This window comes from Centroberyx affinis, unplaced genomic scaffold (genome assembly GCF_046629955.1).
Source record: "Centroberyx affinis isolate AG114_WGS23_722 - 3 ecotype Tasmania unplaced genomic scaffold, CSIRO-AGI_Caff_v1 ptg000539l_1, whole genome shotgun sequence".
Classification (NCBI taxonomy): Eukaryota; Metazoa; Chordata; class Actinopteri; order Beryciformes; family Berycidae; genus Centroberyx; species Centroberyx affinis.
This window is the reverse complement of record NW_027279187.1, coordinates 50,001-68,584: the sequence shown is the minus strand read 5'-3', so window position 1 is coordinate 68,584 and position 18,584 is coordinate 50,001. Positions and strand designations below refer to the sequence as shown.

At 42.1% G+C, this 18,584-nt stretch overlaps 1 protein-coding gene across 1 annotated transcript in view; it reads left to right on the top strand.

Annotated features, from left to right (window-relative positions):
• Nucleotides 1–18,584, top strand: part of pappaa (pregnancy-associated plasma protein A, pappalysin 1a) — a 94,959-nt gene that overhangs the window by 46,714 nt on the left and 29,661 nt on the right. The window contains exons 11-13 of the mRNA XM_071517908.1: nucleotides 15,234–15,344; nucleotides 16,756–16,891; nucleotides 17,460–17,673. Of these exons, the coding sequence (XP_071374009.1) occupies nucleotides 15,234–15,344; nucleotides 16,756–16,891; nucleotides 17,460–17,673 (461 nt within the window). The remainder of the gene's footprint in view (nucleotides 1–15,233; nucleotides 15,345–16,755; nucleotides 16,892–17,459; nucleotides 17,674–18,584) is intronic.

Sequence of the window (18,584 nt, the reverse complement as noted above, 5' to 3'; positions counted from 1 at the left end):
CCACTCACTTTGCAGGTTGCAAGTGCAGTTAATGGTAACATTACAATGGCTATGCCATCTACATGTACAAGTAGGTTTCATAATAAAGGCTCCCAGTAACAGCCATGACCTACCTTCATTACTTTGTCCCAGTGCTAGAGGACCTTGCAGGGTTGGAAGCAATAGCCTGCACAATAGCCTTAGTATGAATGAAGGGATGCACAATTCCCTCTTCTTGGTCTTGTCTCCTGGGTTCTGATGGCTTCACATGAATTCAAGACAAGACTCTGCCTCAAGTGGCTTCCATATCTCAGTTTATTGAGTTTGCTTCATTGTGTATCCATAATGCAGGTTTAGATTGATACGATATGCATTGTCACATTTTTGTAGTGCAATATATAGAATTTTGATATATCGCCCCATCCGTAAAAGCCAGGTTCTTCTGCTCCACCTGATCTATAATGGAGATACCGGGGGAGATCCCTCATTCCCTCTAGGGGACTTGGCACATAGAGCAGCCCTTTGATCCCAGCCACCCACACTCCCCAGACAGTATCTCTCTCCATGGCAAAAGCCCAAAATGACAATAAAGTTATCTGCTGAAGTTGCAGTGCCTGGTTAACCACTTTGTTTCCAGCATCCATCCCTCAATATGTATTATCACTGTCTCTCTGGTGTTGATGTGTGTGTGGATGTGTGTGTGAATGAGAGAGAGAGAGAGAGAGAGAGAGAGAGAGAAAGAGAGAGAGAGAGAGAGAGAGAGAGAGAGAGAGAGAGAGAAAGAGAGAGAGAGAGAGAGAGAGACCAAGGCAAAAAAAGAGGTTATGAGTGCAAAGAGAATGTATGTCTGAGGAATTGTGTGTAGGCATACCTGGGCTTGCATTCATGTGTGTGAAGGAGATGACACGTTTTGATGTCCTATGGTAACTAGAGTACCTAGGGTTCATGGGTACCAGAGGCCACTGGGAATGTAAGACTCTTTTGGGCTCATTAAAGACTAGGCTCTGTTGTGCAGTGAGTCCTGAACCTGTTTAAAGCTATTGAATCATAGCTGTCTCTTAAGTATGCAGTTACATAGAAATGTATTTGTCCATCTATGCAGAAAAACTGTGCACAGACTGTCACACTCACTGCTTTTGAATGATTGTTACTTGCCTTAGCTAAGTGGATTTTTCTTGATGTTGTTTCAGACGAGTTCAAACAAAAACTTATTCTGGACAGATGTATTTGTCACCATCCGTTTAGCCAATTAGAATCGATTCGGCGTCCCTAGGTTAGTTTTGGGAAAAAATGGCGGCGAACACCAAGACCTTGGAGGAGGCTATAATGAAAGGATTACATGCAAAAAAAAATAACACATAATTTAAGTAATACTGTATAATTTTTAACAGATTAGCTAACCAGTGATCTGACTAATGTTACAGCAGTTACAGCTACACTGCAAACATGATTTATACTCACAGCTGCTGTTTGTTGTATTCTCATCAATCCAACAGACAGAAATCTAGCCATCAAAAATTGTGTGGGGTTTGTGCGTGTGTGTCTACATCATATCCTTCAGATCTAGTAAACAAGTCCCGCATTGGCTTAGTGTATCAGTCCTGTTTGATGTCCGTAGACAGTGGTGGGTGTGTGTGTGTGTGTGTGTGTGGTAGTGGGGTTACTAGAGGCAGTGATAGGGATCTGTCCGGATGCATGAAAGCAACAACAGCACAGCCAAGGAAGAAGGCACTTGAAGAGAGAGAGGGATCTAGTATCTGCACGGAATCTCAAGTGGTGTGAGTTAGGGTTGAGTGTGTGTGTGTGCTTGTGTGTGTGTATGTGTGTGTAGGGGGATCCACAGAGATATAAATCTACTGTAAAACATACACACAGACAGAGATACGCATCCATTTATCCATTCTTCTCTTTTTGTTTCAGCTTGATAAATGCCACGCTGAATGATTGTGCTCACTCAACACAATTTATAGTAATCTCAATCTGCAACATGCGTGCATGAGATGGGTGAATGGGTGAATACTCTTACATTCAAACAAGTGCTGAGCATTCACAGACCACATGGGCAACATAAGGATAACAGGTGCACAGAGCCTTGTACTTAGAAACAAAAATATATACAGCGCTGTCAAGAGTGACACACATCCGTTTTTGGGCTATAGAGTGTGAATCCCGGCACTCACTTGTTGACTTTTGTAGGCTAGGGCGGTAGGAAGCTATTACAATAGGGAGTTGAGGTAATTAGGGGAGTAGGGTGGTCTGCTCTTTTTGGTTTTCATTAGACAGTATTTTTTTTCTTTGGCCAGTTCAAGGGTTGTTTTATCGCATGGTTAAGATACACAGTGCTGCAATTGTTGCCAGACGGGATCTTACTCAATCCAGAATGAATGTTGGATTGAAGAGGCACTCTAATGATATTGTCTTGTGCTTGGATAATATAAAAAGGGCATATGGTGGGATGCCGGGGAGTAAGAACAGAGAAGAGGGAGAGAAAGAGAGAATAATAAGCAGATTGAGAGAATGGAGGAGAGGTTGAGATTTGCAAATGGAAAAAGGATGCGAAAGAGGGAAGGGTTAGATGCTGGAAAACAGTCATGTAAAAGCAAAAGTGAGAAAGAAAATAGGAAAATTAGATAGAAGGGGAAAGACAGACTGATGGACGGACTGATGGACAGAAGAAGGTAGACAAAAGAAACATTTAAGCTGCAACCAATGTCATTTTTTTCATGCTGCATCCCTCCTCCTTCCTCCCCTCTCTCTCTCTCAGCTTTGTGAAGGCTTAAAACAGGAAAGACAGCTAGTTAATGGCTTATGCCTGCTGTCAGTGAGATTCTAACATATGATACTAGAACTCTGTCAGACTAGAAAATGGAATAGCTGAGATGTACACAACACATATAGTATATGGTGGCAAGTGCTTCACAACATGGACACTAATTAAAAAAGTGGCTCAACCCGTAGGGTAGCTTTTGTTTAGAATTGCATTCACATTTTAGGCATTTAGCTCATCCAGAGCAACTCACAATGATTACAACAGTAGAAGAAGTGGGTGATCCTTAGATCACCACATTTACGACCATTTAATCTTGAGTTATTTGAATAATTTAGCCCAAATCCATCCCACATGTAAGGAAATTCTAAAAGTCTTAATGTGAAAATCACTTAAAAAGTGTAAAAAAAAAATACAAACAAATAATAACTGTCCAGGTGTAAAGAGTTAGCATTTAAAAAGGTGTAATAATTTTGGCTGCTATAACTAATTCAGAACTCTGCAACCGTCTTACGTGCAACTTCCGTAAATTTGCCGTTCCTTCTGTCAGCATCATGCTGCTCTCCCACCACTGACAACCTGTGGCTGCTTGTATCAGACTGAAAGTCCTGGTGGTGATGTACAAGGCTACTAAGAGAGCTGCACACCGGTACCTCCAGGCCGTGGTTCAGCCCCTCACTCCAGTCCATCTCCTGCACTCTGCTGCTGCTTTCCCTGTGTCAACCTGGCTCCTGCTCCACTTGGCCCCAACTCTTCTATGCTTCCCGATGGTTGACTGACTTTCTGACCACAGACGGGACTACAGAAAATCACCTTATCTTCCATTGTGTCCTGAAAAACCATCTCTTCAAAGAACATTTCAAGTCCTTCTTCTCGACTCTGCTTTGCATCTGATTGCGTAACTAAAACAAACAAATTGCATAAATATGTAATTAAGTAAGTATGTAAGTAAGTAAATAAATAAATGGAATCTGCTTGGCTACCCAATCTACCTAGCACATACCATATCTATTATCATCTATTATTATTATGATAGTGAAGTGTTACGCAATTTCAATCAGGAAGACTACCTAAATCATTCATTCATTCATGCTTTCTCTTTACCCAATCGGAGTTGGCGAGCACTTTCCCTCTTTTTCCAGAGAACCAATCAGAGTTAGCTGTAACTTCCCTCTGTTTCTAATTATGTATGTATGTAATTATATTAAGGCCACCAGATCATTTTTATTCCCACCGTCTCTATGTTGTTTTTTTTAACCCTTACTGTCCTTAGTACTGGCTACTTGTAACTTTGGCAATACAATAATTTAAATTTACTTAATCTACTGATACACTTATTATGATCACACTGGATAAGAGCATCAGCAAAAAAAAGAAAAAAAAAAGAAACAATAGGATGTCCAAAATGTATGAGTGAAATGAATGAGTATGTTTGATCTCAATGTACCTTAACAGAGGTTAATTGTTGTATAGAACTAACTAGAAATATGTTTGACAGACAACCTTACTACATTCAAATGGAAAGCACGTCATTGAATAGAGAATTTTTTGAAAGTGGAAAATGGCCCTAAAACCCCCATTTGTTAGCCATTCGCATATTAAACATCCCCAAATGAGCAGTTTGATCAAATCAAAATACCGTACCATATGGACAATGTAGTTGGTGTAATAAAGGCAATTTTGGAGTTCTTCATAAGTGTTAATGTATCATTCTAGACAGGTTTAGCGGTTGTCTGTTTTCATTTTTGGTACTTTTCTATTCCCTCTTTAAATGTCAGTCATATATCAAAAAGCCGCCCATGACAAAATACTGTGGAAGACTTCTGTTTCGGGGTTACCTTTGAATACAGTAAGGTGGCTTAAATTTATTTAAAAGATTTTCCCTTCTTCTCTTCTGACCAAGCTGACACACAGGCACACACAGTTACACACAGTTACACATAGACACACACACACGCAGAGCCGACTCCATGCAGGATTATAGGGCAGGTCCATAGGGGATTGAAATGTACTACTGCTGTCTTTGTGGAGCAGAACATAATGTTCCCCCACTAACACACCATGGAATATGGTGAGCCAGCTCAACCTGCTCTGGGGGGATTGGATTGGAGAACTGGCCCTAGCAACTAACCTGTGTGTGTGTCTATGTGTGTGTATCCATGTGTTTGTGCAGACTCATGACTGCTTGCCTTCACTTACATGTGTGTAGATGAGTTTGTGTTAGCTGAGAGTGTGCGTGTGCATTCAAACTTTAACATCAAACAGCAAGCCAGGTGATTTCTCTGGGGAGGGCCGCTGCCCAGGCAATCTCTGACGCAATCCCTGGGCAACCCTGGAGAACTCTCCCCTTAATTATACATAAGCAACAGAAGGGATAACATTTTAGTCCTCTCACGCTGCAAGAAATTGCCCACATATGAAGTCCACCCACCTCACTCCATAGCCTTGGCTGTAAGACAAATACACAAGCATGGGGCCTGCGCAGAAAAATCCCTAGCACACTTGCCTTCAGGTAAGAAATGATTAAGAGGAGAAGGATAAAGAGAAGAGAGGTACTGAAAAAGAGAGAGAGAAATTACTCTGGCTAGTAAAAACAAGGAAACAATCATTGGCCCAGTTTTGTCCCAGCTCCCAAAAAAAGCAGAGTGTGTTTGTGTACACTTAAATGGTGGATACACACATGCACACACTGCACAACGCACGCACACATTTGCACGCATGTGCGTGTACATATGCATGCACAAAAAACACACTCGCACATACCGACAGACACGCGCAGGCACGCACACACACGCACGGAAAAACAAAAGCCCATACAGTAGCAGAGCTGTTGCTCTCGGCAGGCAAAGGAAGGGCACGTTTCCCTGGCACTCTCTCGCACAAACATTCCCAAACCACACGGCCCTCATCAGGCGCGGTGCCAGTGACATAAGCGTGTGGTAACATTAAAAAGAAACCTCTGAGATGGCGTTCCTTTTTCCCTTTTACTTCTCCCATTTCAATTATTATTATGGTGCTGCCATGTGGAAACCTCATTGGGGCTGGTGTATTTTTTCGTGGCACTGATGACCCCCAGTGACATTTTGGAGCTGTTAATATGCAGAGTTTTGGCCCTGTTTTCCTGAGTGACTGAGGGACATTTATGTTCTCCGCAGACCCATCTGTTGTCAACCCACCGATCCCTATACATTAGCTTGTGGTCTGTGTTCTCTACTCATGTCTGTGCTGATGAGCTCAGGATAGGTAAACTGCATGATCGCTTTGCCTGCATTCGCTCACTCACTAACTTTTACAGCCCTATTCTCAGTAGGCCATGGAAGTCACCCATCAGTAGCCCTGGACCAATGAGACAGTGAGCTTCAGTGGGCATGGGTGGGGCTGGGTGACAGGACATTACCTCACGCACCAGGCGCTCACCAGCATTCCGGTAAACCATGGGATGGTGCTTGGAACCTCATACTAGACTCTCTCTTTTGCTCTTTCTCTTTCTCTCTCTCTCTCTCTCTCTCTCTCTCTCTCTCTCTCTCCACAAATGCCTCACAGATGCTCACTCTCGCTGCCCATGCTCAGGCCTCAAATTCTTATATATGCTTTTGACAAAGAAGAAGGGGGAAAGGAAAAGAAGAAGAAAAAGAAAAAAGAAGGCCCAGCAGTTGTTTACTGAAACTCTTTCGATGGAAATAAACACATTTTAGGAGGTGCTGTGACATGAGAAATATTCACTTAGAAAATTGTTTTCTGTGTGTGTACATGTCTGTGTCCAAAAGTTCCACAAATCCGGAAAGACTAAACTGGGTCACTGCCTGACCTCACACAGTCATACAAAAGTCTCATAAACAAACAATAAAGCCTGTAATGCTCAGCAGGTATCCTGGACTCCTGGTAAAGCAGTAGTCCTGCTGAGTGGAATAAAGTGAGTGAATGGGTGGATAACACAAAATGAATGAGTGATTCAGTAGTTGTACTGAATTAAATAAAGTAATAGACTGATTGACTGATCGATTGATTGATTGATTGATTGATTGAATGAATGAAATACAGCTGCAAGCGGCCAACCCTATGGGCCAAATGATTTCACAGTGACAATATAAGCTTGATTCCTCATTATGGAAAAGTTCTACATCTAATTTCAGTGACAGTCTTGCAACTGCAGGTGAAATGTTGCCTGACATATTGCCATTTTAAAAATTTCCAATTTGTCCTGGTAGTGATGCTATTCAGCATTACCGAATGTGGTCTGACGCATTTTGGAGCCCCTTGCAAACAGGTATGTGAAGTTTGGATGGTCTAGCATTAAGCGTTGATTCTAGACTGATTCAGGAGTAAATTTGCTTGTTACAGCGCCACCATCTGGCCGATTGGTATAATTTTTGTTGCCTGAGCAGTGGAAGAGATTTGAAACCCATCCACTAAATTTGACATAACATCAGGTCGAGGCATTTCCAGGGCAGCTATAATGGAGTTTGACAGCAGAAATTTGTTTGAGCTATCTAATATATAAATGATAAGTATCAGGTTTTGGTGTCAGCTCCTCAGAATCAAAGAGTAAGCAACATCTTTCTAGACTCACCACTTCACACTGATGTTCAGCAATCATACAGGGAGAAATCCATAGTGGAAGAGGCACTGTCCACTGACAGTAGCCTCAATAGACCATAATGCAATGCAACTATAAGCTGTAATATGTTGTGTTTTAGTAAGGGTTGTGGCCACAAACATAGACACGCCCCAATGTTCACAAACTAGTTGAGTGAAAGCGAGACGTTTGTGCCCCTTCTCTGGTGGTTGTCAAAAATCTTTCTGGGAAACGTAGGAAACTAAGTGAAATGGAAGCAGACGAGGCAGATTGAGGGACAGTGGGTTCGCCAAGAAAGTAAATTACAAAACTTCGTCACAAAATAACTCCTTGATTGCACCGGACAGCTATCTAACTAGAGTGTCTGAAGATGGATTTTTTTATGTTCCACCACCATGGTCCATGCTAGGTACATTATGTCATCGTGTGCCGTGTGTGTCTGTCTGTGTGCAGAAAAATTCTTGTGAACATAATAACTCAAGAACAATACATGATAAAAACATCATACTCACCCCCTATAGAGTAGATGATCTGATTAGATTTTTGAGCACCTTGCTGCATAAATCTGCATTAATGAAAAACAGATTTTCTTCAAATTCATCTAATAAATCAACTTATAACTCCTTAATGCGTTAAGACACAGAGTTCAAATTAATACCGCCCATGTGTTACGCAAAATCACGTGTGTTGACATAGAAATGTTTTTGCTAATTAATGCATGAATTAGCTTAATTTATGACCTCATTAGTATAACTGGTTGTGTTTAATATATCATGCAGATCATGGCAGGACAATAGGCAGCTCAAGTGCCTCCTGTCCTTTAACCAGCATTCAACATCCAGAATACAAAATCAATGTCTTTAGCTGAGTCACAGCCACTGACATAACATATTTACAAATATCAAGTTGCTTTGAGCCTGGATGGCCTGAGGTGGTGCTTTTTTGCATTGTGCTCTGTGCGGTGGAAAGTGAAGAAGGCTGAGAAGAGCATGCAGAGCGTCAGAGAAGTCCATAATGGAGCTGAGCTCTCCCCCGTCCTCTAGGGTTGGCTGCTTTTGGTGCTAAAGGGAGGAACTTTGTGGGGCCTCCTAAGTGTCTGTGGGCCCCAACAGTCTTGCAACACCGTCTGTGCTGTGTGTGTGTCTGTTTGTGTGTGCATATGTGTGTCTGTGTGGTTTGCTGGTTTGAGTTACAGATAGGACATTTTGAAATTTTGGATGCAGTGACATCAGTATCCCAGCCAAGGTGGGTGTATCGTATGTATGTGTGTGTGTGTGTGTGTGTGTGTGTGTGTGTGTGTGTGTGTGTGCGCGTGTGTGTCTGCTGTTGTGTGTTTGTGTGTGTCTGAATGTGAGTATGTGTGTAGGCTTCCCTCTGCAGAGGTGACCTAACTTCACCCTGGCACCAAATCTCCACCACAAGGGGAACGGCTATGGTTGAGGTACATTATGCAATTAGACCCATTATTATTCTCATTATTCTCTCTCTCTCTCTCTCTCTCTCTCTCTCTCTCTCTCTCTCTCTCTCTCTCTCTCTCTCCTAACAGCTCCCCTGTATTTCCCTCCTTTCCCTCCTTTTGCCTTGTTTTTTTCCGTAAATGAATGTTTTTACAACACAGAAATATTTACAGGATAATTAGTTGTTGTATTCTCACTTTCCTCACACATATCACCTTTGCTTTCTCCCCTTGGCTCAAGAACCCCCCCCCCCCACTCTCTCTCTCTCCTTTTATCTGAAGTGGTGATTTACAAACACCAGTTTGCGTCTACAGACCAGGGGTTGGCTGTTGTCTGCCGGTCTGACTCTCCTATATTATGTAGACAGCTGGTACAAATTAAGACTGTGTGTGTGTGTGTGTGTGTGTGTGTTGTTTGTGTGTGTGGATAGTGTGTGTGTTTGCGTGTGTGTTTGTTTGTGTCTGTGTGTGTGTGTGTATTTTTGTACTTGGGGGTTTAACTCATCTTCAGTGTGGCTGATACTGTTTTCCGGGGAAGGCAAGAAGTTGTTTTGTTCAAAATGGAAATCACAGTATTTGATTTATGTACTTTGAATAGTGACTATTGTGTCCTTATTGTGAATGAGAGCAAGGAAGGTGTGTGTTTAAGGTTGGTGGGGGATTTGTTTTTGATGATACGGAATGGGCGTCCCCTTTGCCTCTTTGCAGAACAGTAAAAATAATGTCACTTAAAGGTATAATTCCTTGAAAACATGTATTAGACAATATGAGCAATACGATATAAGCTTTTACTTAAAATTGTTAAAAATTGTTTCTTACTTGAAACAATTTTAACCATCCGCTCTTCACTTCCCAAACTGTTTTCAAGGTAAAACACAAAAAACCCCACAAAGGAGCCGCCGTCTCCTCCCCTTTCCTTTTCCAACTGAGAGATTTCATAATAGATTCCTTGGACTGTCTTTTGTCAACAGTTCCTGCTGCGATGCTGTAGTTGTAATCAAGCAATCCATTTGAAGGTGCGCTGGCAGGCGGTATATTTTATAGCCATAACAGATTGAGAGAGGGCAAACAAGAACAGGGCTAAGTTTAGATGAATGTGTGTTGGTTGTTTCTTGACTTTCTTTCCTCATTTCCCTTTTCCCTTTCCCGCCTCATTCATTTAAAGTTGGAATCTGATTTCAGTGGCAATTTTTTGTCCATGTTTTGTTTCAAGCGTTTCCGTCTGTATATTGCATATGTTAGACCCTAGCTTGGCTTCTCTAGTGGGGTTGTCACTGTAGTGATGCAAGGCTTTTAGACTCCACTGAAAACACAAACACACACACACACACACACACACACACACACAAACACAGATATGTATCTATCCATGTACTGTATGTTTATATTTGTGATATATATATCTGTATGAATGTATGTATATATGTATGTATACACACATACACACACACACATACACATGCACATGCTTCTAATGTTTTCTTTCCTGTCAGTCACGCAATCTTTGTGTGTACACAAAGGTACTTGCATGCACTAAATACATACACATTCTTTCACTCCCTGTGCGAGTCCTTGGAGGAGTACTGGAGGGGTGTAAAAATTTATTACCACCCCACCGCCCTCACCCCCTCTTTTAATGAGCGAATCAAATGAATGACGAATCTATTTGGAGTGCTTTGACTCTTGCCATTGTACGAGGAGGAGGCTGGAGGAAGCGTAACGAGCCGTGGGAGACTCGTGAATCGCCTCCTACCGGTTTGATGCTTTACGGGGGGGCTTGCTAGAGGGCGGGGGTTTTGGCATGCTGTTACTAGTGTGCCAAGCAGTGTTTGTCTGTCTCGAACAGTAGGGTGTTAGAAAAACACACCCGGGGATGCGGAGGAGAGGAAGAGAGGAGGAGGGGGGGTTGGAGAAAGGTGTAGCTAGTGCCACCTGTGTTTACATGAATAAGTCATCAGTTTGCCTGTGGAAAGGGGCCTGCCACCTGCCCTGCTAGGATAAGGGTAGCAATGGAAAACCAGCCCCTCTTGACTAAATTCATTAGCAGAAAAGACTTAGAGTCTCTTGAAATCATATTGGTTGTTATGATCCGGTCATGGAGAGCTACTCAGAGTGTTATGGGTTTTGGTCGAGCCCAGACCAATGTTAAGAGTTGGGCTGGGAAGCAAGTTTGGACTCTGGGAATCCAAGCATTGGCCAGAGTAGAGGAATCATTGGTTTTAACATAGCTGCCATATTTATGATAATTCAAAAGGATGATATTAACCTCATAGGACAGTTGGCAAATGACTTTTTTGCCATAAATATTCTCTGGCTTGGAAAACTAACAGCTTATGCTTAATTATGAAATGTGCACAACTGCGTCCAAATGGGGCCAATGTCTGACGGTGACTGGTCTCAGGTGTTTGTCACCTGCACTTGTCATTTCTGCCACCTCAGCTCTGAGCAGAAATGTCACATCGACAGATCCAGGGGACAGATATGTGGACAGATAGCTGGCCTGGCCAGTTTTTCCACAGTGGCAGGATCTTACAGTAGCCTCTCTAGCAAAGCTCTCAGGTTACTGGTGTCTCATTTCACTGGCTCAGGGCAGCGGGCGAAACTCACCGTCCTTGGGTATCTGCCCTCCCTCTCTTTTGTCTGTGTTTATCTATTGCCCCGTAGCCTTTTATCACTCTGTCCATCTATCACTTTTACTTTCTCCATTTCTCTGCCACTTTCCTTCTTTTTAATTATCATAAATATTGTCGTCTTCTTATGCCCGTCTTCTCCTCATCCCCCTTCTTTCTTTCTTTTTCTTCTTCTTCTCTTTCTCTCTCTCCCTCTCCCTATGTTGCCCATTATCATGGTTCACCATTCCTGACAAGACACAAAAACCTCCAACGATAGGTCATGTGGTACCAAGCCCAAGACATTAGCAAGGTCCAAAAATACCACATGGAAATCTCTTTTCTGTTGCTTGGCTGTGCCAGATCATGTTTGTGTGCTCTAGGCATCTGGAAAAGCCTGGTATTCCAGCTTTTTGTACTTTTCTGCCAATTAAGCCAATGTTTCTTAACGGGGACCCATCCATTGCCGGTCAGTGAAATATTGGCTACTGGGCCACAGAGAGTTGGGCCAAGCATACAGACACCTTTCACATGTTTATTTGACTATTTTTTTTAAATACCTACATTACTTGCACAAAGACTGGTTAATCATTTGACAGGGCAGGAATTGAAGTGAACATGGTTATGAATAAAAATACTTATAGAATATTATAATGCTCATTAATACAGAGTAGGACATAGGAGTTAGTTATCAAGCCTCTTACAGCACACGCACTCTGAGAGAGGACTATGACCATTCTAATGAATGATGTCACCATTTTATGACCTTCCGAGCCATATATTCCAAGTATGATGATTTTGATGATGTTTTGTAGTTATTTTCTTGAAAGCTAAAAGAAGAGCACACATTCAACATTTCCAAAAACAAGACCAATACATTTAAAAACATTAAATATATAACTTTAATGTTAGATCAGTTCCAATAAATATTGACGGGCAACATGTTAAGAATAATCCCACTGGTCAAATAACTACTGTTGGGCAGACCGGTGCAGCATGAAAGCTTGACGCTGTGATAAGAGGAAATCAGAATACCCCCAGTGTGAGATTAAAAATAGTGATTTTTATATTTAGATGGAGAAAGATGGAGGTCAGTCACATAAAGTATACCATCACTATCCAACCAGTTTCTTTCGATGAAATCAAATCATCTATGAAATGGCATCATCCATTGTTTGCAAAACATCCCTGCTCTCCCTAAATGTGCGTGTGTGTTGTTGCCTCCTTAATGCACCCATTTTCCAGTAACTCCTAACCATTTAGGATACCCCTCCTGCTCTCTTAAACGCACCCTGAGACATGACTACTTGTCATAAGAATGATCATAACATGATTTTATTCCTATGCATAAAAGTAGGACCAATTTCCTACTCTGAGATGCTGAGACCCAGGATATAAGAAACAGCTCAATACAAAGCAGGATGAGAGACGCAGAGACACAAAGTGAAAACGATGAGCCGTCGCTGAAGAGAAAGAAATCAGCTTTTATCATACAATATAGCGAGACCCACATCAAATATACTTTTTCCCCCTTGCTGGACAGTATTAGAATTACCAGGGGAGGTCTGATTGGTAATTTTTACCTCAGGGCCACAATTTTATTTCATCTGGAACCAACATGTCAGTGATTTTCTCTGACTGAAATTACCTACTGCATTGTATGAGTCAATTTTGACATCCTGGGGTAATTTTAATCCCATCCAGATTGACATCTGGTGTTAAACACAATTACCGACTTGCGCACCCGGCATCTGGATTACAAGAGCCATATAACCAGTGGTGGGTAGAGCAGCATCACTCTGTCGATTAGATTAGATTCGATAAAACTTTAATAATCCCCCTGGGGAAATTAGGTCATTACAACAGCAATCGTAATAGGATGCAGTAGGGAAAACACAAAATAGAATATAAACGCACAAATAAAATATAAAATAAGCAATAAAAGGAGGAGATATAGTGCATTTAAGACAGTGTGATGCCAAGAAAGTTAGAAAAATAGAGAAAATATTGTAAAAAAGAGCACAAGCTGCTGTGTGTGGCGTTACAAAGATGCAGAGCCACTGGGAGAAAATCTTGTGTGTCGTGTTCCCAGATTTTTCTGGATCCCCCAGAAAATTATTTTACGGTCTGGATGACTGACCATAATTACCAATGTGCAATCAAATTCCTGATAATAATTCCTGATAATACTAATGCCATCTGGAGAGGGATTATGCCATCTCTTTTCTTATTTCCCTCTCTTATCATGATCGGTTTTGATTTTCTATATGTTTCTCCAAAAGGGTTTTTATACCATACGAAAACCACCTTGCTTAGATAAATTGTCACGTAAATAAAAAAATGAATGTAAACTTACCATACTGTGGCTAACAAACTAACAAGCTGACATTAAAAAAAAATCCAGTCAAAAATTCAGAATAAAACCCATACCAATTCCGATACTACAGATACTATCAGTGCACCTCCAGTAAATAAACTGTCAAATTGTATATGAAATAAATTATTCAGTTATGTATTTGAGGATCATACTGACATTACCCACCATAGTGCCCTTGTTACATGGAAATGTAGTTGTTCTCAGTATATTTTCCAGTCTGTGACATTTTCAATGCACCTGATATTGGATTCATTTATTATTCTATGAATAAATTCTGCTAAATGAAGTGAAGAAAAGGCTTTGGTGTAGCATGCAGTTTTGAATAGTTCACTTTAGTCTATCTAAGTTACACACTGGGCTGTATTTACAATCTTTACAATCTCTCTTTTTTGCCAATCCAATAAAAGTTTGCTTGTGCTACATGCAGTAATGTGACATGACAAGTCAATAGCCACCTAATGGTCCAAACCCCTCATCACACAGGACAAGATATTTTACAGGACAGGCCTTGAAATGATGTAACCCCTACTATTCTGGCTTATGATCTATGTTATGTTATCCTAACTCTCACCCCTCGTAATTTTTATTCACCCTTGGTGAAAGAAAGGCTCCCTCCAAGAGAGGCAAGTTAGGTCAGTGCATGAAAGCAATAGGCAGTAGAAAGCAAACAATATGATTGGTGCTCCTGAGTTTATGGCTGTGGCTTCCAGTTCTGAGGTTGCACAAGGGAAAAGAGGCTGAAAAGGGGAAAGAGATTAGGAGAGATAGAAGAGTGAAAGTGGTTACAAAGATAATCAGAAGGACGGGATGGACAGGTAGAGATAAGGAATATGTGTTTATCTGTATTTACAGCCTGTGTGTGAGGCTGGCACATTAGCATGGCCTTTGCTCATTATAAGCCAACTGAACTCTGGTTCTGCTTTTGATGAGGATCAAACGACCACCTCTGGTTCCCTCCCTGTTCCTTACCCCCTCCAACCCCATGCTCCCCACCAAAGGTTGCTTTTTACTACATTAACTAGCTTAGCATGTTGCACCAACCTGCATGTGTATGTGTGTGTGTGTGTGTGTGTGTGTGTGTGTGTGTGTGTGTGTGTGTATGTGTGTGCTGTATCAACACAGTCCTTGTTTTCCTTAGCAACTTCCTCACACAATTTCAAAACAGGCAGGAATTACCCAATTGGCAGCCAACTGCTAAATGGAATTGTCAGAGTCGACAAAACACAAGATGACAAGCAGAAACTCATAGTAACTTAGATTTCTCATTGACTTAATTTTTTTATTTTTTATTTAACAAGTACAAAGAACTTTTCCGTAAGTTTCTGTTACATTTTTTTCTGATTTTGGAGTGACAAAGAAAAAAATTATAAAATGAAAACGACAGAATTTAATGACCAACAGGTTGTAAATAAGAAAGATGCAAAATTGGCTAATTTCTCTTTCTTTCTCTTTCTCTTTTGTTTCCCTAGACATGTCAGTCCAAGGTGTTTGATCTATCTGATGGGGTGTCCCAGTATGCATGGTTCCCCTGCCGCGAGGCCCATGAGACATCTTGGATGTACTCCAACTACTGGCTCAAGGTAAGCCCAGAAGCCAAAAGGGCAAAGCCCAAGGGTGAGGGACGGCATCTGATTGGTGTCAAATCCTCATTTGGATAAGGGCTAGTTGTTCTCTGTCCCAATATAACTGGAGCAGGGAGGGGGGACCATGGATCAGGCGGTATCTGTCTGTCCGTCTGTCTGTCTGTCCGTCTGTCCGTCCATCAAACATGATATCTCAGGTGATATCAAACAATCAGTCCATACATAAAGACACATCATACACACACATTACAGGATTACTAAAAACATGAAACAATCGTACTAGCAGTCAGTATAAATAAATAAATACATTTGCAGGAAAATCATAAAGTTGGGTTGAAGAAGGTTTATGAGGCTATATGCAGAGGGAAACCTTGGCATAAAACTCACAAGCACACTATTCTATTGAGCCATGTTTACTTTCAACCCCCCACCCACCCCCATGATCTGAAAAATCATTGTGGCCTGAATGAGTTATTGCTTCTATACCAAATATAAAACAAAATCCAGCTTCATCGGTAAATTCCCTTTCTGCATTCAGTATCATTCAACTTCAGGTATTGAACATAGAAGCTATGACTCATTACACTCAATATACAGTAAAAAAAGAAAAAAAAGAAAGCCCACCTGCATGCAGCTTCAATTCAATTAGGTTGTCCTTGGACGAGCCCTCCAGCGACGTTTCCAGTCATCTCGATCCTCCATGCATCTGGCTAGCTCGCCAGTACTTTCCGCCCCTGCATCTTTCTTTAGTACGTCCACGTACGTTGGTGTGGGACGCCCTCGTGATCGATGCCCGTGTGTTGGCTCCCACAGCACCAGCTTGATGGCTGGGAGCTCCCGGTGTCTCTGGCAGTGACCGTCTAGCCTCATTCTCCTGGATGCTATCTTCTCACTCAACCTTGGTAACCTCCCATACAGATGCTTGTTGGTAACATGCTCGTTCTGGTCGATGTTTAGTAGTGCTCGCAGCATTCTGGTGTAGCACCCATCCAGGGACTTCTGCAGGGTGGGCTTCAGGGTCCAGCATTCACAGCCATATAGGAGAACGGACTCTACTGTCGCAGAGAAGAAGCTGAGCTTCAAAAATTAAGACAATAGTTTTGTTGTATTGTTCCGCAGCACCTTCTCTTAAAAAGGATTGCAAGGAATACTGGTTGACAGGATAGAGTCCTGGTATTGAAAATTGGTAAATCTATGGGAAAATATTAATCCCAAGTGAGTATCTCTTTCCCTTCTGTCTCAGTTTCCATATCTCTCTCTCTCTTTCTCTCTCTCTCTCTCTCACTCTCTCCTTTTTCTCTCTTTTTCACTCTCTCTCTCCTCTCTCTCACTCTCTCCTCTCTCTCTCTCTCTCTCTCTCTCTCTCTCTCTCTTTCTCACACACACTTATTCCTATCCCTTCATTCAGGCCCACTTTTCTCACCCCATGGTGGCAGCCGCAGTGATAATCCACCTAGCTGCTGATGGGACTAGCTACGTTGACCAGACCCAGTGCAACATCACCGTTCAGCTGGTGGACACCAAGGAGGGCATCCATAGCCTAGGTGAGGACGATGTTATATACTCCCCAGTTCATTCATCTTTGGGTATTGCATTGCTAACTTCAACTAAGTGGAGAACTGAGCTGAAATGAGCTCACTTTAACTATATAGAGCTGAACTGAGCAGACAATCAAATGTGTGTCAATCTCTCATCTCTCTGTCTCTTTCTATAAATGTTTTTATTTTGACACCTTATCACTCATTCTCCCCCCCTAATTAAACTTTTCTCTTCGATTAACATCTGCCACTCTTCTTTTTTTCTGCCTTCTGCTTCCATCCCTTCCTCTCCAACCTCAATCTTCCTACTCCCTGTTTTTGTCTTTGTCTCTCCTCCATCCCTCTCTCCACCTTTTCTTTGCCTCACCTCTCCGACGACCTTCCCCTTTACCTTTTATCTCTCCATCACTCCCACCACTTCCTCTCAATCTTCCACATGCCCCATCCTTACTAAATACCCCTGCCTCTTTTGTCTCATCCTAATACCCCCTGTCCACACACACACACACACACACACACACACACACACAAACCCCTCATTCCCCAACTACACCACATCCTCTCCATACACCAGGTGACTGGCGTCTGAGTTGCCGCACCAACCCCCTGGTGATCCCAGTGAGCCATGACTTGTCGGTGGCCTTCTACCACACCAAGGCCATCCTGGTCATGTTTGCCTCTCACCTCGTGGCCATCTCCGGCGTCGGCCTGCGCTCCTTCCAGTCCTTCGACCCCATCACGATAAGCGGTTGCCAGAGCAACGAGATCTACAACCCCACAGGCCAGAGGTGAGGTTAGGGAAGTGGGAGAGGGAGGGCGGCTGTGGACGTAGACTGGTGAACACTTGTACGCACAACACTCACATATGTGAACGCACACAAAACACGCAAAGACACGCATGTAAACACATACAAACATATGCACATATATGCAGAAACGCACACGCTTACATACACACCATGCCAATTACACTATTGTTATGCATGAGACAATTCATAATTCGTACTGATGATGTTTTCAAAGACCCCTTAGGAGGCAGACAGACACACACACACACACACACACACACACGCACACACACACGCACAGGCACTCATACACACCACACTACACAAAGAGTGGATGGTCAGGGGGTCTGTACACAGTGATAGAGCTGTTTGTGCCTTTTGTTGTGTGCCAGTGAGGCATCCAAGAGCACCTAAATAGATTAAAACTGCTGTGTATCTCCACCAGCCAGGAAATTGTTTGATACCACACACACACACACACACACACACACACACACACACACGCACACAGACTAGTTGCTGTCTTCCAGAGCTCTCTTCGCTTTTACTCCTCTTTCTTTCATATTCTCCCCATCTCCTCGTTTCCAGAGGCTCTATTTGCAGATTTCTGTTCATATGTTTGTATGATTGCAAGACCAGACACACTCCAGACATGCACACATATCAACAGAAACTTTCACTTGAATACTCAACTGGCTGAATATAGCATTATGATTTGCAATAAATAGTTACTACTGCTCTCTATCTTTTTAACGCCAGTGGAAAATTCTAGGCTGGATGTTTTTTAATAAAATCTTTAGTTTATATGTTTCATATTTATGGAGTTTATTTTGGTGCGTTCTATCTCTGATACTCTAACTTTTTTAATGTTATGCCGTTTTTGCTCAACCTCCCTTTTTATCTCATTTCCC